Source organism: Bacillus rossius, chromosome 8 (genome assembly GCF_032445375.1).
Source record: "Bacillus rossius redtenbacheri isolate Brsri chromosome 8, Brsri_v3, whole genome shotgun sequence".
NCBI lineage: Eukaryota > Metazoa > Arthropoda > Insecta > Phasmatodea > Bacillidae > Bacillus > Bacillus rossius.
Window position 1 is genome coordinate 29,995,151 of NC_086336.1, and position 20,293 is coordinate 30,015,443.

The window sequence follows — 20,293 nt, forward strand, 5'->3', positions numbered from 1 at the left end:
AAAGTATGAACCAGATCGAGAAGAAGAGGACTTAACAAGTACAGAGTCCATGCACAAGAAAAAAATACCGAAAAAGGGACATCAATTTAATGCAATGGTCCGACCATACCTGATATCGTTTACGAGCCGGAATAATGACACGACCTACGGAGTGTACAGAAAACATAATAAATGGTTCCTCGGTGCTAAAGAAATAGACTTTCTACCAGGAAATATCGTGCGCGTAGCAGAGTTCAAAACGCGCGGGACCCCGGTCTGTACGAATTGCTGTTTCGCAGGGAGCCTAAAGGATATTCTCACAACGACTTACAAGAGTACAAAAAACTGCTAGAGCTAACCAATGCACATTTTCGCGATAACGATCCAGATAGTGGTGTATATAAAGACGTAGATCATGAAAAAATCGACATTCTCGCTAATCTCTTCAGTGAACTAACAATACATGGCGAAGGTTTAAAAAAGCTAGAAAGTGGTCAGACATTTGACTATGTATATTGGGACGACCCTAATGAATTAGTTGATCGCCTTAGAATTCTACATGCATCGCTTAGTGTAGGAAACTATTCGCACATCAACGAAATAGTCTCTATACTTGAAGAACTGAAGGAAGCCGGCTACATACAATGAGTCGAACCGGAATCGCTCGCGAACTTCATGCTCCTGCTAGACGGAAATACCTTCGTCGCAAAGTCATAGTTCGTGGAATTGATGATTTATTCCAGGCGGACCTTGTTGAGATGATACCGTATTCCCGATTGAATAAAGGTTTCAAGTACATGTTGACAGTCATCGATGTTTATAGCAAGTTCGCTTGGGCTAGACCTGTCAAATCAAAGACTGCAACTGACGTAGCCAAGGCCATGAACAATATTTTGCGTGATGGACGTGTACCGTCGCACCTGCAAACGGACCTCGGGAAAGAATTCTACAATGCGACCTTCAAGGCTTTGATGAAGAAGTATGGCATCAAACACTACTCTACATTTAGTAACGTCAAAGCCTCCGTTGTCGAAAGGTTTAACAGAACTTTGCGTTCCAAGATGTGGCGGCAGTTCACGGCTAACGGAAATTACAAGTGGCTTGACATCTTGCCGAAACTAATAAGCGAGTATAATTCCACTGTGCATTCTACCACGAAAATGAAGCCAAAGGACGTAAAGAATAATCGCCTGCTTCAAACAGTTTTTCCCAACACGAAGAAGAAAGATCCACGAAAGCGTAAAGCTAACGTCGGCGACATTGTGCGAATCTCCAAGCAGAAAGGTATCTTCGAGAAAGGTTTCACTGCGAACTGGAGTCCCGAATTTTCCGTGTGACACATGTTCGTGAATCAGAGCCTAGGACCTACTACCTCGAAGATTTGGACCACAAACCTATCCGTGGCGGCTTCTATGCCGAAGAGATTCAGCCTACGTTGTATCCTGATATGTACTTGGTGGAGAAGATTATAAAACGAAGAAATGGACTGTCCTACGTCAAGTGGTGGGGCTTTCCACCTCGCTTCAATTCGTGGGTGGCAGATGCAGACATCGAGAAATCCACAAGGCTTTAGTAATTTGTCTGTGTATTATTTTTTGTACTTGTAGTAGATTAGAATGTATGTAATAAAAGTTTTTAAAAGTACTTGCGGTGTTTTTTATTTTCTCAATCCTGTCACTTTTTTAGTATTTTTTTTTAAATTAAAGTTGTATTGTATCATCCAGGGATCGAACCAAGGAGCTTAGTCGATCTAATCAGTCAGTATATAGATTACAAATTTATTTAATGAATTTTGAACTTTTTCCCGAATCTCTAGCATTAAAATAACGAATTTCCAATATGTTGGTCTTGATGGCTTATAGGATGATGGTAGTAGAGGATTTAAAGTCTCTTTAAGAATGTTGAACATGGTTTATTGAAGTTATTGTTTTTTTTTCCATAAAATTAAACATTATTGCATCGATCGGGTATCGAACCGAGGACAGGAATCCATCGAATCAATATGTAAATTAATGAGTGATTTATTTAATGAATTGTGGAACTTTTCCCGAATTTCTAGCTAAATAATTACGGATTTTCAAGATGGCGGCCAAATGACAAGATGGCGGGTGTCACAGCAATAATAAATGATTACTGCACTCTAGCGGGTAAGAGTTAAACTAACATGGCGTCAGCATACTCTATCGGCCGAAAACAAGATGGTGGTCTCCAGCATCGAAGACAAGATGGCGGACATGACGTCATACTAGGTGACGATATATATGCTTTGAAAAAAAGTGGTGGGGGTAAGTCAGTCTACCAGCAGCCGTCATTGAGGAAGGAGCCTGTCGCCATTTTTAAATTTTTTTTCGCCCTCACCGGGTTCGAACCGAGGACTCCGAGCTCCGTGTCGATAATGTATGATTTTTAAATATTTTTTATTAAAATTTTATTAAATGAATTTTTTTATAAATTTTAAAAAAATTTTCATTAAAATCGGATAATAAATAAAAAAGTTAAAGATGGCGGCCATAACGAAAAATGCAACGGTGACGTCATAATCCAAAATGGCGGAAAACAAAATGACGGAAAGTTCGAGATAACAAAATGACGTCATCCAAGATGGCGGATCCAAAATGGCGGATCCAAAATGGCCGCCGTGATCTACTTGTCCCGTTACGTTATGTCCCGTTACGTTATGTCCCGTTACGCTGTGTCCCGTTACGCTCGTCCAAGATGGCTGCCGTGACGTCACAATCCAAGATGGCGGTCGACAATCATCAATCCACATCCTGCATCCTGTTTCAGGAGCCCCATTTATATACTACTAATACATTCCTCAGTCCATTGGATTCATAGGCGTACCCAGGATATTTTTCGGGGAGTGTTGCTCCATATTTTTAAGAAAAACTACATAGATGGTAAAAATTAATATTACTATAATATATCAAAGACCATAGACTTTTCATCGGTAACTTTTCATTTTGCCCATATTTTATTATACAATGTGACCTATAAAAACAACCAATATCATTACTTATTACTTAAAAATTAAAAATACCAAACCTAAAAATTCCGTTAACCAGGAACTTGGGGAACATGTGAGTGGTCCTTGGAAGACCTAGCTGAATAAAAATAAAAATATAAACTGAAATAAAACTTAGCTTAGTAGAGAAATCTCTTCAACTTTTGATTTTATTCCAATGTATTCATTTATTTCATAAGTAAATAAATAGAATAGCAGCGAATTCGATTTTTCAAATCTTAGCTATTATAGATTTGTAGTTTGTACGCAATTTTTCTTTCAATACACGTAAGTATGTTTACATTACGCTATTTAAATACCTACACAATCCTAATAATATAAAAAAAATACATAAAAGAAGTAAATAACTAGTACTACTTTTGCCAAAATAATAATTAACCTAACGGACCTAAGTAGGCACTTTACGAACTTATCCCTAATAAGTTGACGTTGGCAAAATAATCAATTGATATATAATTTCATTGTAAGGATGTTAACAACTAACAGTTGAAGTGCAGTAAAACCGATTTAGAAATATACATATATTTTTTTAGCGGAGGTGAGCTAAAAATAGGCTCTGGATTGTACTATCATATAAATATGTACTATGTTAAATATGTATGTTCAAATATGTACTAATGATCACAGGGCCAACATTTTTAACCTGTCGTTCGGAGCAGTTAAAAAAAGTGTGCGCTCCACTTAACGACCTAGCGATGACTGACCTACAGAATATAAACACCTACGGATTGAGCTGAGGCCACAGAGCTACTGACCCAAACACAACTTCATGCCGTCTCACACTCAATGTGGTTCATTTCAACTAAGGCGAGAAATTCAAGTTTCAGTTTTCCAATGTTTGAAACATTAATTTAAAATTTCCCATCTCACGATAATACAACTTTCTTTTTCATGTTAAACATACCTGACTTATTTTATGATCAAAAAACTTTTTCCCCCATGTGTTAACAGTTTTATGGAGTTTTGTACGAAATGAAGTCGCAGAGTTGCAATCACCACTGCTAACCAATGCCCAATTCTGTTAAGCAAAACTAAAACCTAATCGAAGTTGAGTTGTACTGATTAGTACACACAGACCAATCACCACGATTCGAGAACTGAAACTGACCAGTCACGACCAACCACTGCGATTCGACTTTGATTACGTTTGCTTACCAACTGGACTGTTCGATGATGTCATCTCGCTCGTTTCTCAGTGCGAAACTTCCGACAACGAGCGTTCACAATTTTCTTGAATTTATTTATGGGGGGGGGGGGGGGGTTTAACCCCCAAAACACTCATCTGCGTACACCAATGATTGGATTAATTATATTATACTAGGCAGACCTATATCCTTAATTTTTACTTAAAATAAAATCTAATTATATTAGAATCTCGATAATACGTGAACCGATTAACCGAGCATTCGGTTAACCGGGTTCTCAATTAAAATTAATTATTTTTTATGGGTAATGCATATTTTATATAAAATTAATATTTTTCATTGAAACTGTGTCTTTTATGTCATTACAAATAATTTCATTCATACATATTTTTAAAAATTAATCATTAGTGACACTAATTGCTTGTACATTTGTTTTGTATAAATTACTTACAAATTTTTGCTGTATTGTATAACCTAAGTACATTTGAATTCGATTATCCGTGATGTTCTCTTATCCGTGATAACATCCCCCCCCCCCCCACCCCCCGGGGGTCAGAACAACCTCATTTCCTTTATTAATCAAAGTTATACTGTAATTAAATTTGCTAGGTATTAAAAAGTAATACTTAATAATAGTAGAACTATTCTTTAATACGTTATTATAATTTATAGTAATCTAACATGTACAGTATTACCAGTCTAGAAAATTTTATCAAGATGGGCAGTATTTTAGTAAAATTCTTTGTCGAAAATCAGGTTCAAAGTCGGGGTTTAGTATTTTTTTAAAGTCTTTAGACTTTATCGGAGCAGTTTATGATAGTTTAAAATTCCCTTCTGTTTGTGCTTTTGTATGCTACCATCTGTGCATGATAGTGGCAATCAACGTTTACGATTCAGGCAGCCAATTCTAGCGGCGGGTGGCGAAAATACGTAGTTTGTAAGCGAATATTTATCGCGCTCGGCATTGAACAGCTGGACGCATTGTTATGTGGTTTTTCTATAGCTGGGTTTATAAACTACGCAAGAAACGCAATTACCCGAGTAACGCATATTATAAGTTTATTTGCAACCAAAGAACACATGAATTTGCTCGTTAGTGATATTAGATGTTTACACATCAGTGGCGAGTTCTTCAAAAACTGATTCACTTTTTTATTTTAATTTTATATAATGTTTACAAAAGACTTGGTTGTACTTTAACCGATGCTTGGTATTCTGATTAAAATAACCACAAATTGGATGATAGTAAAATAATGTTTAAACGTTAACTGTAGGTTGTGAAACGGCCAATTTTGTTTGTAACACATTTTAATCGGAAGGTTATCAGAACATAACCTGACAGTTTGAAACCGGCCTTTTCAACTATTTTAAAGAGATTTATCATTAAACCAGGAGTTTACAATAGTCTGCAGCAGCAGCATACCTCAGGATCGGCGTTGTACATGCATTTCACAGTTGCAAAACACATCTCACAGGAGTCCTCCACGCCTGAAAAATAATGATTAAAACATTATATTAGGGAAGAAGTGGAAAATTCAATAAATAATTCTAATTTAAGTTGACATGAAATATAACTGTTTTTAAATACAGACAACAATTTGCGAACTCGTGTGACAAATTTATATTAAGCAATTAATTAGAATGCTGAGACAACTCGGCCTTTGTAAAAGCTCTTTTGAATTTGAGAAATAGGCGAAATTAAAGTTGAGGAAATGTATCATTTTTTACTCATGTAGGTCTATTTAAATTTTATTCAAGTGAAAACTTTAGAAAGTTAAAATGTTAACATATTAAATTGCATGGTGTATTGGGATACTGAATATTATTTTTTCTGTCAAAAAATCGGAGAAAGAGAACTGAATGTTAACAGGTATGTATACGTATTTATTAATGTTGTATTGTTACTTATGCAGTTGTTGCACTGACCTGTTGCTGCTTCTCTGCACTGGCCAATAGTAGCCACGGTCCTCTCCTTGTGGCTGTCCGGGAGAAGCTTCCGGGCTATAGACATAGCTCCGTCGGGGTTCAGCTTGTTGTTCTTGAACTGCGGGCGTTGCCAAACAAACAATGGAGTAGTAATATATTGCTCCAGATTGAAAACATTTTTTTAAGGATATTCGCTATGGCTGTATTTCACTGTATGTCACATAGAAACCACAAGGATGGACAAGAAAGATGATTACACAAACACGCAGAAAAACAAGTTAAATCAGACGATGTCAAATGTGTGATTGCATGTCTGTGCCGTGAAAAGTTTCGCTCTAATTCCTTCCTCGGAAACCTCTGTGCTGTCTATGCATTCACACATTTGACATCAGCTGATTTTGGCTAATTTTACTGTGTACCTGCGTATTCATCTTTCTTGTCCATTCTTGTGGTTTCTCTACAGCGAACACGAGCAATTACGCATGTCCATATAAATGTTTCAAATCATTCTTCCCCATTACAAGAACCATTCAGTGAACGCATTGTTGCAGCTCTAACATTAAACTATATTATGCGAAACTCACTGCATTTACTACAATATAACAAACTAAAAATAAATTTAAAGTTATTTCTTATTCACAATTTGTTAGCCATATCAATGTTTTGGTATGGCATGTAACCATTTAGGTGTACTATCCTTGTTATACGAAAACGTATTGCTCTAGTTTAAAAGAAGATAATTATGATGAAATACTTACACTTTGCATCATGCTCATCACACATTTCGTGTAGCACTGGAACAAAAAAAAGAAAGTTCAATCTTTAAAATAACGGTAAAATATATATCATGCAACAAAACCATTGCTTGGTATTTTACTTTTTTTTTAGTGTTAAAATATAATATCAAGAATTATTCCGTAAGTCAAACGAACCTCACATGGATGCATAGCATTCAAAGTAATAAACTTTTTTGTTTGATTGGTTTGATAAGTGTTTAACGTCGCGCGGTTACGTACAGAGCCTTATGGTGATGGGATCTCCAAGGTTACAGTGGGCTCCAAACCACCTGGTGGTACCGCCTCGGGGCTCATGACTGATGACAAGTGCACCATAAGAGTTCAGGCGCATCTCAAGTCATAAGCCGGTTTGATCATCTTATAATCACTTTTTCTGTTGCACCATTGTGCTGTGAGCGCTGAGCGAAGATCATCGGGAACTTTTATGTGAACCGACTCTCGAGACGGATCATAGCAATGATCTCGGATCGACACTGCGCGAGCAGACATTGCCGGTATTTACACAGACATTATGCATGTAAATATTCAGACGCAAATATTATATTACTTTTTATATTGCAAATTATATACAACACACGTATTATAATTTTACATATTCTGGTGGTACATACAACCTCTTCTCACGCGAAATACGCATATTTTAAATGTATAAATTTTATTTTAGTTTAATGTTTAAATATTTAATTTCATCGTGATTACTTTTCATATCTGTTTCGTTTTGTATTAATTTTTAAATACCAATATGTGTTTTCAGTTATTAAAATTCTAAAGACGAGGCAGTGACTATGTGTGCTGCTATGATTGCATTAACCATCTGCTCGCCGAGTCACAAGCGACTCATATCGTTCCAGCCCACTAATAAAAATCCTCCTTAAATTACTTAGAATCTGCTGATACCTGTTGTCGCAGATTGGAAATGTTTGAACTCTAGATCTTGTAATCCCAGTATGTGTTGGTGCAACGTTTAGAAGAATGATCCATAGATCTTTCTTGAGCTAAGATCTTTGAATTGCAGATCGAAGGGCAGAATGGCGCAACTGGCCATGAGTGATGTCTAGGGTACGTCGGGATCGAACACAGGACCCTCCAAACTAAGACCTTAGCAATCACGGCCACTGAGGAGCCTCGATCTGCTTTAGAATGACGCCTAACCTACAGTATGTTGTGGTTAACTGCACGTCCATCTATGCTCAGCGTTATACTCTAGGCCTGACAAATGACATGATACTAAAAAGAGGGAGAACAAACATTTTAGACCCGTTCTACAATGGAACGTAAACGGAGATGGATCTTCTGAAATACTTAACTATAGCGTCTTCCGCTTCCACAAGCTCGGAATCGTAACAAACGGCAACCAATGAGATTGTACTTCAAAAAAAATATTATGTTTCGAAATCATAGAACGGACATACATAATTTACATAAATAAATGTAAAATTAATAATAAAACACTGGATTTTCTTGTAGCTGTAACAATTTTTAACATACTTAAAACATAAACAAACATGCCTACAAACGCAGCCAAGTATTCGGCCTCTATTGGTCGCACGGAGCAACATAAACAGAAGAGCTCAGCATTGCTGAGCTAATCTCCGTCTGCGTGCCATTGTAGAAACTCTGTTCCGTGAGATAGGTACGTCTCTGTTTACTTGATCCGTCTTCGTTTCCTTATCATTGTAGAACTGGCCTTAAGGCTTATATAAAAGCGGTCACTAAAAAGGCTTCTATGCTCTGAATGGTAAATACTGCACATGGCTGCTTGTATTTCCTTTAATTCGGGTAGTTCACACTAGGCGATTCCTTACGAAAAAAAATAAGACATATATTTTCCTATTTTTCCTTAAAGTAAGTATGAGGAAAATTATTCGCCCGTAAAAATTATATTTCATTAGTGGGCGGTTGGGCGGTATAAAAGGCATACATCTTATAAGAAACAAGTGCCTTTAAAAGGCCCATTAAATATTTTAGAACACCTTTTTTACGGAATATCAAAAACTACTTACCGAAAGAAATAAAACATAAATTAAGTTTCTTATAACAGGTACCTTTATCCAATAAAAACCTGGTTGCCAATATCATTACACTTCAACAATTAAATGAGTGTGTCTATGCCCTTTTTTCATGTAAAATTATAGCACAAAGCTGTAAGTAATTTCCGGCTGGATAAATGATTTTTCGTGTTGAAGTATTTATTTGTCATAAAATCAGGTTACACAACTGCACCCTTGTGGAAGAAAATATCAAACCACTATTATCACTCCATCACCAACACAATTTTTTTTTACGAATATTTAAATAGCAATATGTAATATTTCTTGTTAGTTAATTTTCAACAATATACATCAAATCAACAATGTGATTGTGTGTATCGTTTCACAATATATATGATTTTATTTCACCTATTTCATGATTGGTAATGAGTACCTACTCGTAAGATAACAAAAAACTTATTTCTCACCTTAAGTTTGCGATCCTCTGAAAATTCTCCAATCTGCATTTTTTCGACGCTATCTGTGGGGGAAAATGGTTTCATTTGTTTTAATTTAATATTTTTGTAACATAGATGCTTAAAGCAACATTATTGTTTCACATTAAACCATGAGAACGAAAAACGCATTTAAAAACTAAAACAAATGTAATATTATAAGCTGTACAAAACCATATAATTTGGTCAATGCCCAATTTAACTGCATACTGAATCAAAAATAATATCATATTTGCATTTTTATTATATTTCATTTGCGTTTTACGTCTCAACAGCGAGTTAGTTACTCAGTTAAAATTTTCAGCTTAAATTTACGAAGAAATTTGGTAAAAATTTTAAAGGGATCTTCGTAAATTTGTCTTGATCTTCATACATTTACTGGTTCAAATTTAACTGTATTTGAACATTAATCCATCAAAATAATCTTGGTATGGCAAAAAAAAAAAACATACAAGAACTGGCTAATACTCGTGCAGAAATACACTCATTTCTTCCTCTTGTACGTTTACACCGAAAAACTGAATTCGGAAGTTTAAGTATAGCGTAGATTATATGGATATTCAGTTATCTGAAACTACGAACTCTTCATTTATCTCAGGTGCATTCTTCGATGAAAAGTCCGTAAATTTACTGTAATTTCTAACGTGAAGAACCGGACACATGCAGCTGGGGTGCAAATCAATTTAAGGATACATTTGTAACCGATAAAATCGCAAATAACTTTGCTTATGGCTATAATGAGGGACAGGCATTACCGCGGGGAATAAAAATAAACGTACAATATACTGCAGCGGGTTTTTCCCTCCTGATTGGTGGCCGTTTACAATATAAAAATCTCATTTTTTGCCCATTTTTTTCCGCAGAATAATTATTGCTGTGTTCCTTTCCCCGCAGTTGGTATGAACGTGAATGAAACTTAGTCACGAAACAAGTGCAGTGTTTCAACACACAGCTAGTCGTGAGATCATTTCGTGAATAATATTAAACAGGTTGCATCAAACGTACAAAATATTATTGTGAACGAGCTCAGGTTTTAAAGATAAAAAGGCACTATTTATTTTTTCTGCGCTTCATATGCTTTTATATTCTGTTTAAAATGACATGAGCTTAATGATGGTTAAATAACGTATAAACGTTAACCTTAGGATGTAATGTTTTCTCAATGAAATTAATCTCTATGAAGTTGTTAATTAATAATAGACTATTTATTTAGTCTCATTTCATAAAAACTAAGGTTGCCATTCAAATATCACATTTCAATACTTAATATTTTTATTTTAATGTTAATTAATTTATTGTTATTTTTATGGCAAACTGTATAACAGTGATAGTCTTGTTATTACTAAGAAAATATACTTTTTTAGATTTAAAATAAACATTTTTATACTTCTCTGTAAATTCGTATTGAATACTTGGCAATGCCTGCCTTTTGTTGTATAATATAACTAATTTACAAATAAAACAGTTTAATAAAAAGGACTTCCGTTCAAGAAATTCCATGCGCTGCATTATAGAGTTGTTACACGCCTCCAGAATATTTTTTAAATGTCCCCCCCCCCCCCCTATAAAAGCTAAAGGACTGATAAACACCAAACTTTATAAATTGTTTTAGCTTAACAAAGCCAAAATGGCTAATTGCTTCGTTCGAGAAACTGTAAACCTATGTCTTTGCTTAAAAAAAAGATTATATTCACAATGAAGAACATGTCACTACCCTTTCAAAACAAAACAAAAAAATTCCCCAAAGAAATAATTTTTCTTTAATTATTGCGCGATAGTAATTTTAAATAATATTAAAATTTTTGTAAAACATATTGTGATATTGAGTTTGGTTGTAAAGTATGGCTTGTAAAAATATATATAAGCACTAAAAACTTGAATTGTGGAGTTAACGTGAACTTATGATTTTGAACTTCAGTGTTATTGTGCCAGAAGCTATCAAAACTTGGCTTAAAACACTATTTTGTTAAATCATTACTATGAACAAGGTTTATTTGTTGAATTAATCAGTCGCCATTTTTTTTTTTTTAAATATTAAAATTGAGTTCTTTCGATTAGCTATAAGCTTATTGCCAATTTACAAATTAACTTCTTTATATTATGTATTTCTCTGTCTAGTTTAAAGCGTTGGCTAAAACAATTGTTAATTAGTGAAAAGAAACCGAACTTATTCGTAACTGAATTTATTCATGATATATTAGCTTTTGGTAAAAAAAAAAAAAAAAAAATTTACACTCCAATTGGATGCAATTTTATATTGTAATGAATATGCTACGATTGGTGCTAGCGAAATCCATTCACATTAATTCCGTTCAGCCAAAAAAAGTGACAAATATCATTTTTATTAGTTGTAATGGATATTTGCATGTTACTTCCGGTTAAACGTTACCTCTTTAAGCATTATTGGTTGTACATAAAAGCCTTCTTAAAGTATCGTTCATAAGTTTTCTTAAACTCACCTTTAGACGCGCCGGTTCGCTGTAGACACGTGTTCCTCACCAGCTTGGTGGCTTGCCTCATTTGAGCCAGAGTCATAGCCTGAAGCAAACATCAGTCAAATACATTTTTATATAAAATCAAATGTTAGAGAGTCTTTCAGTGCTTGCCAGTGATGTGTAACATCTAATATCGGTGACGAGCAAATTCATGTGTTCTAATACACTTATAATACGAAACTCAGACTCAAAACATAATGAAGAATTCTTTAAAATAATGCAGATTGTGTGATTTCAACTAAATTTATGGACGCGAAACACTAAGTTTCCGTACCCGCCTATAAAACCAACAAAAAAACACAAAAAAATTTTTTGTGGCATCCACAAATAATTTATTGGCCACCACAAAATTATTTGGTTAGTATACACCCTGCCAAATAATTTGTGGTTGCCACTAAATGTATTTTGTTGAAAATATTTTGTTAGCATTACAAAATTACTTTGTAACTACCTAGTAAATGGTTTACTAGATAGCACTAAACTGTTTGGTTAGCTTAACAAATGTATGGAAGGTCGACAAAATTATTTTGCAAGTACAACAAATACATTTTTGTGGGTCCCAAAGCACAGTGTTATGGACCCAACCAAATAGCTTTGTGGGTTCCACAAATTTCTGTTGTGGTCACCAGGAAATTGTTTAGTGGTCTATACAGAATGGTTTTGTCAGCGGTACCAAATAGCTTTGTGTTTTCCAGAAACTGCAATTGTGGCACCCAATAAAGAGATTTGTCTGCACTACTAAGTAGCTTTGTAGGAACCACAAACTTGAGTTGTGGTCACCAACTAATATTTTAGTCGGCACTACTAATTACCTTTGTAAGTTCCACACATTGAAGTTAAGGTCAACAAGATAAATATGTAGAGTAGCGGTATTTGCGAAACAAAAATGCTAAAAATCCGAAAATACTTTTATTATATGCTCTTTCACTTCCTCTTTTCAAAACAACCGGCGGAGATAAGAAATTCCAAATACTTTAGGAGATATCGAATTTTTTAAATTTTCATCACAATACCTGTGCATTCATGCGGCCACCATTGTTTCTTGTTTACGAGTATGATTATTTTTTTTCGCAACGTAGGTGAACGACTACATTATTTTCTACTAATGGCAAAGGAAATGTACCCGCCTTTAACTTAGGTGAGTTTTTAACGTTTAAAATTTTAATGTTTTATTTTTGTTATTTGGATATTGTTGCGCAAGTAATAAGTAAAACAAAATTACGTGAGTTCCTACTGTTCATCCTTTTTCCCGGTTTGTTTGGTCAGGTCAGTTACATTATAAATACTTTAAAATAAACAACCATTTAAATGAATTCACATTATTTTTAATGTCCGCTTAGTTTGAAAGTATTAATAATGTAACTGACCTAACCTAATCGACCATTTTATTAATTACGCATTCATAAACACACGGCAAAATAACAAAAATTGCTTTGGTCGAATGGTTGCACAGGTCTTGTATTGCAAAATTAAAAAATTCGATATCTCCTAAAGTATTTGGAATTTCTTATCTCCGCCGGTTGTTTTGAAAAGAGGAAGTGAAAGAGCATATAATAAAAGTTTTTTTTTTTTGGATTTTTAGCATTTTTTTCCGAAAATACCGCTACTCTACATATTTACCAAAGTGGTAGTTGAACAAATATTTGCAATAGCGTAGTTCCTTAATATTATAGTCACCGGTTTGGTTCAGCGAGTTCAAGGAACTGCTGAAAACAACTTGTCTTGACATACTCCATACCCTATTGTTGAAGGGTCTTCAGAATGAAAAAAAAATACAGTGGTGACTAATACATATTAACACACAAAATGGGAATTTTTTTAACTAGGTACGGTACACTAATAGGTACGTGAATTGCAAACAAGGTTCGTGAAGGCATTGTTAGAATCATTTGATAGTTACAAGTATAATTCTTAATACATTCCTTCAAGTTAATTTTAATCAGTTATTGCCAACACAGTAGGCCTAAGATTTGAATTATGCTCGTCAAACCAATGATATGTGTGTAATTATTGGACAAATCAATGATAGGGTACACAAACCTAACCTCAATTGATAGTGCAGAGTTATAACAGTTATAATTTTTACCTATACGTCCATAAATATTTACGAAAAAGCTGGTCTTTAGTTTATATTATTATCTTAATTAATCATAAGGATTTAATGAATTCATAACATGACTTACATGTCTTGGGTACTATAGGCTACGTTTCGGCAGCGACCACATGCATATGGCTAACCCACAGTAAAACCATTTTACACAAAATTATCAATAAAATTGTAATAGTCCATATAAATTGAAAAAAAAAATTGGTTGTCTGTAAAGTCGGTTTACGGACGATAGTTTAACGTGACAACATCATAATAAAGCATTGATGAAATGATTGATCCAGAAGAAAAGGAAATATCATATTCGGCCTGAGACTGAGCCGCAATAGGTTTTTGCAACCAAACCATTTAGGCATTAAAAATATTATATTCTTTGAGGAAGAATTTTTTTCTTAATTTTTCTATCTTTTGTATGATAATTTCTACCTCTGCATACTTTTGTGAATAAAATTTAATCATTTTATTGAATTATCACTATTTTGTATGGATACAAACAAATATTGTATTACAATATTTGATACAAAGGAGTGAAATGAAATGTACAATTTAATTAATAAATTTACTTTTATTTGCATTCATTATTCAAATATATTTATTACTTTTGAAATGTTACGTGCGCCGTATTTATTTTTACAGGTTCAAAAAAATTTCACACCTGCCGGAATTTGAACCTACTACCTAGCGATTAGAAAATAGCGCCGCTGACCGCTCAGCCACGAGGCAATATTATAATAAAATGTAGTTTCAGATGTTATATATATATCGTTAAAAAAAATTTTGTTCACGATAGGGGAATAATATTATTTCGTTTTAATAACTCGATTTTATAACAAATACGCATCCCAAATACACCAAACTGATTTATAATGTGTTACAATATTTTTTTAAAACATTGTGCAAAAGATCCCGGTTGTAATTTGTATTATTATGTGTAACTGTAAAACATCATTGTTGGTTCAAAACGTATTTGAATATTCAACATTACTTTTAAATAACCGTACCGATTGTGCTGAAAATTGGTGGACGATCGTTAAATTACATAATATTAATAATTAAAACTACGAAAATATGATTGAAAAGTCAAATCAATGGTCGTTCCAATCGAGTGGAAGAGAGATGCCACGCATGCGTACAATGAGCATGAAGAGAGATGCCACGCATGCGTACAATGAGCAAACAGGAACATCCGTAGTGGGACATCCATAGTGGGACACTTTTTCGTGCGTGCAGCCGGCGTTCATCGATTTATTAGACGTTGTCACGTCAAATAGTTCCGTGAGATTACTCAACCCCCATTCGCATAGCTTTTGTCTCGTGTAATCGTCCATTGTCCTCGTCCATAAAAGAGAAAATGTGCTTGGGTAGCGGTAGCGGAAACCGTGGTGTAATATGGGAATAGTTCCGTAAACGAACACTGCGCATGCGCCGTTTAGAGTTTTGTTTAGACCACAGACCACTCCTGGTTGGCCCACTAAATTATTTTGTGCGCTACAGCATACTTTATTAGTGCCAACAATACTTTAGTAAGAAACACTGTTACAAAACCCCAATAGTGTGCTCCACCAAACAAACTTTGCAGAGCTGACAAAATTATACATTATGTACAACTAAATATCTGTGGGTGCTACAAATAATTCTTGAAAGAATGGGCTGCAAAATTTATTTTGTAGGTTGCCGCAAAACCATTTCTTTCAGTGAAACCTTGGGCTGATTTCCGTCAAACAATTTTATTAAAATACTGCCCATCTTGTTAAAATAATTAAACAGTTAATACTTTAACGTTTACATTTGTCTTTGTGAAAATTGGTTCTTGACATCCGCCAAGGATGCAGCACGGTGGTAATTTATTTCCGTTCCATACAACTTTTGTTACATTCACGAAAATACTCCTACCAATGCCAAGATGCTAAGATGTTACACATAATTTTTATTATGAACAAGTTATCTTTCAGGTTATTAAAAAGATAGTGTCAACCAACACTGTTTCCATAACGAACCATATGAGTACAATAAAGGTCGGTATTATGTCACTATTTTGTTTGTAAATACGTGTAGGCTATGTCGTGTTTTAACAGAGTGCAAAAAATATCAATTTAATCTAACATTGAAAATACTACAGTATAATGCACAACCCTAGTGCAGATAGGAATAATATTTTTAACATATAATATAAAATTTTAGTAAATATTTTTACATAGTCAATCACTTTTATGTATACGGTATATCGCATCTTATGAAATATAACTAGTCGTAATAAGCTGGGCGGAGTTCATATTTTTACGGGATGCCGCTGATAAAGCGTCTGTGCTCCTGACAGCTGTTGGTGAGCGCTAACAGAAATAAGCACTCTACTTTAACAACGCCGTGACTTGGAAACATGGGTCGTGAAAGATGAAGGTGGTGCTGTGACGAGTACTTCCCTGTAGGATGCTGCCGGTCAGGGCCGTCGAGACAAGCTAAGGACCCGGGGGCGATGTGCAACTGTTTCAAACCCCACAGCCGCGGCCATAACTGAGCGTGTGGCAGGCCTTGCAACCAGGGGCGGTCCCACGGCACAGCAAGCCGGGCAGTCTCCCAGGGCCTGCACCACGCGCTGCTTTTCATTTCTGAAGTGAAACTTCTTTGCTGAGGTCGCTACAGTTTCCGAACGTTAGGAAAAGTCCGATCGCCCGCAAGGAATAGTTAGATACGTGGCGAGGTAACCGGTAGAAGAGAGTACGTCAGTGGTTTCCGGATAGACTGAAACTGTGTAACTTGTGCGCCACCACGTGAAGGGGCACGTGGACCCGGCCGTAGACTCCTGGCTCGGGGCCGTGACGTGACCCGTGTGGGGACTAGGCTCGACTCCCCCTTTGTGCACTAGCGGTCGTATGGGAAGACGTCGTTGGGAGACGTAGCTTAGCATGCTAACGGCCGCAAGAGGAGACGGCAGAGGAGAGATAGGAATGACGCTGCATTCTCGCGGAATTCTCGTAGCGCAGATTTTTTTGTCTACTCCTCAGTTTTTTTTGGTTCATTTAAGATTATACCCGCATAATTACTATTCTAAAATACTATATATTGTTCAAAAAGGAAACCAATATTTTATCTCTATATATATCTAATAAACAAGAAGTTTTACTTTTGTCGCGCGTGGACTTCGCGCATATTCTTTTTTGTTTGTTTTTCTAGTGTTCTGTTAAAAATGTGAACATTAATGTGAACAGGAAAGTTATTTTTTATTATCTTGTTACTTAATGTGCTGGTCAATTAATGATTTCGTACTAGAATTTTTTTTTAGATATTTTATTGTCACGTATCGTGATGCGATTCTACCGGAAATTTGAAATTAACCTGAGGATAATTTATCGGGAAAGAACATCAAAACATCCTAAAATAAATTAGTCTAAATTTAAGTTACAGGATGAGTTAATCAGGTTTTTTGAAAGAGTAAATTTTTCAAATTTTCCGTGAAAGTAAATATCCCAGGCCCTGCAAAGTCTAGAGCCACTAACTACAGCTTGTAATCTTTCTAATGATATTTTCGTTACGAATAAAAAAAACTCATAAATCACTGGGCCCCTCTGCAGCAAAGTCCCGAGGATTTTGCCCCTCTCATTACTCCCCTCCTAAGACCCAGCCTGCGGTTTACGGTGTCCCCTTGGATAACGGCCGTTGAGTGAAATCAATCATCGCGCTTACTCTGGTGCTGCCATCATCACGAACAGTTAGTTTACCTGCTAACATCGGAAACAACGTGAACTTGAGCGAACATTAAAACTGGCACACTACTCATTCTGGGACTTTTATTTTTGGTGCGGGGGAGTGTTTGTGCTCGTCCAGTTGTTTGGCCGAACGGCCCAGCGATACTAAGTTTGTATTACAGTCAAGAGCGTACGCAAGGGTATGCCGTTGCCATTGCAAAAGCAGTTGCCATCGATACGCAGAAGACGTCAACATTGCAAAAGCCCGTTGCCGTGGAGGCAAAGAAAGCATCAACAATGCAATGGCAAAATTTCATCAAAAATAATTAAATTCGGCTTCAAGTGGTAGTTTTATCGGAATCTCACCTAGACAGTGACCTTCCTCGTATTTCGAAGGTCAAGAGTGTAAAATTCAAACTTAAACGAATTTACAATGCGCGTAGGCTACGCATAGAAGACGAACACACAAACATTCATTATAAAATTAATGCAACAAGAACTCAAATGTACCTATTTATCCCTTTCTAGCAAAAAACACGCTGTTAATCCATATAAAGTTTGTATAATTTCCCATTATTGAGTTAAAATAGATTAAATTAAAAAGTTTATTATTGAATCAATTTTTATTGATTTTCTATTTTCTTACTGAATATTTGTAGGTCTGTCTGTTTTAGTATCACGCATAAACTATTGGACCGATTATGATGAAACATTTTGTGTTTAAAATAATATGGTTATAATCAAAATTTTGGTGCATATTTTATCTCGCCACGATGACGGAGCCAGAGATACATCAATAAAACCACATTTTTCCACAACCAAGTGCAACCAATATAAGGTGAGTTCCCATTTACACCGACACCCACTTCTACCGGTACAAATTCATGTGTTCTCATGTTGTTCATGTTGCAAATAACTTATAGGACGAATCTCAGTCACGAAATTTAACTTAGAATTCTTTAAAGTAATACCGAGCGAGTTAAATATACAAAATGTATTCATTTCTGTTTCTCCTTTTAAAAACCTTGATATAATTCTGTTTAACAAGTTTGTAATAACCTAACTGAACCGAACCCAATCCAACCAAACCCATGTTTGGTTGACTAATTTTTAATTAATTCCTACAATTTTTCTCAAAAGTCGGTGCATTTTATGCGCTTCATAGTTTCGGAACAGTTATGATAATTTTGTTTCATAAAATTTACCGTAAACAATTATCATGTCAACTTTGAATCACACTCTCATTTTGCTTAATTTACTTTTGATCATTCGTGACGAGCTACTGTTAAATCTTAAATTTGAACATAACATGTTTGAAATCAAGTTGATTTCTTTCGGTTTCTTTCTTAAAAAACGGTGTTTGTGTCTTACAGAAGTCACGCGTTTGGTAATAATGATCATTGATTCTCTCGTAAAGTTCGTTGTCAAACATAACGTAAAAATACGTTCAAGATGTTTACGTTCGTCAAAACTAAAAATAAATATATTTAAAATATGTTTTAACACATTGACTACTTAGTTTACTGAGAGGTTTATTTTTAACAGCGTTTATAAGCGAGTGTTGAGTTTACGTGTCACATATAAGTCTTATGTGTGTTTTTGTGATATATTTGTGCTTTATGCTTTATGCAAAGTTGTAGTTTGTTACATGACGTATATGGTGACGTAATAAAATGTACTTATAACATAAAAAGTAGTTTGTTGGAGGTTTTTACTAGTAAAAAATTGTTTTTCCCGAGGTATTATCACGAGGAGAAAAAATATTTTCCCAAAGTTCGGGAATGGTCTCTTTCCCGAATTTTATCCCGAGTTCCGGGATCCCGTCCACCTCTATTTATATACGAATGAGTTACGTGGATATGCCATCTTTTCGATGTTTTTCTGTGACTTCTGTGCAGGTGCACCATTCTTACGCATTTCCGTTCCTATCGCGAAATTACTCATACCAATTGCCATATACCGATAGCTAAGATGTTAACACAAAAAAAAAATCACTGTGCGATTATTTGCACGGGGGACACACACTAATTAATTAATTATATAGAAGATAGATAAATTCGTCATGTGCGGTACTCACAGCCCCAAGCTGAATTGCAATCACCAAGATCAGAGAAAGCAGCACCGCCTTCATGCTGTTCATGGAAGAAGATACCGCGAGATGGGGTCACTCTGGGTTCCGTCGTTCCATATATACTCGGAGACATTTCCGATACTTTGGCAGGGGTGTCACAAAGGTTGGTAATGTCCTCTTCCAAATTGCGCGTGATTGTCACCTTCGCCGCAACGCTGCAGGGCCGCGTCCGGTGGTCATCGTGAGCACGGGGGACTCTTCCTTTCGTAATGAAACAGCGTGGCATGGGAAAATAACATTCATTCCCTCGGTAGTCACGAGTAAAGTGCGCTAATAGGTGATATCTACATCCTCAGCTTGAGTAAGTCAGCAGAGCATGGTGGGTTTAAATGACAGCGTTGGTGCTTATGAAGCGTGCTCAAAATTCCGCTGGACAAATTTCCAGAAAATGTAAGAGTAGATTGTTGTAGATGGATGCGTTAAGAAAGCAACTCTTTGGTAACGGAGAGAGGGGTAGTTAATTTCAGGTTCCTTAGTAGACGATAACAATGTATACGTGGAAATTGTCCATTGAGCATAT

At 35.5% G+C, this 20,293-nt stretch overlaps 1 protein-coding gene across 1 annotated transcript in view; it reads right to left on the bottom strand.

The window, feature by feature from the left end:
* Nucleotides 1-19,784, bottom strand: part of LOC134535304 (general odorant-binding protein 72) — a 33,463-nt gene extending 13,679 nt beyond the window's left edge. Inside the window, exons 1-6 of the mRNA XM_063374372.1 lie at nucleotides 19,720-19,784; nucleotides 11,817-11,895; nucleotides 9,331-9,383; nucleotides 6,834-6,869; nucleotides 6,076-6,193; nucleotides 5,573-5,637 (exon numbers count right to left, since the gene is read on the bottom strand). Coding sequence (XP_063230442.1) covers nucleotides 5,573-5,637; nucleotides 6,076-6,193; nucleotides 6,834-6,869; nucleotides 9,331-9,383; nucleotides 11,817-11,895; nucleotides 19,720-19,782 — 414 coding nt within the window. The 5' untranslated portion in view covers nucleotides 19,783-19,784. The remainder of the gene's footprint in view (nucleotides 1-5,572; nucleotides 5,638-6,075; nucleotides 6,194-6,833; nucleotides 6,870-9,330; nucleotides 9,384-11,816; nucleotides 11,896-19,719) is intronic.
* Nucleotides 19,785-20,293: the final 509 nt, after the last annotated feature.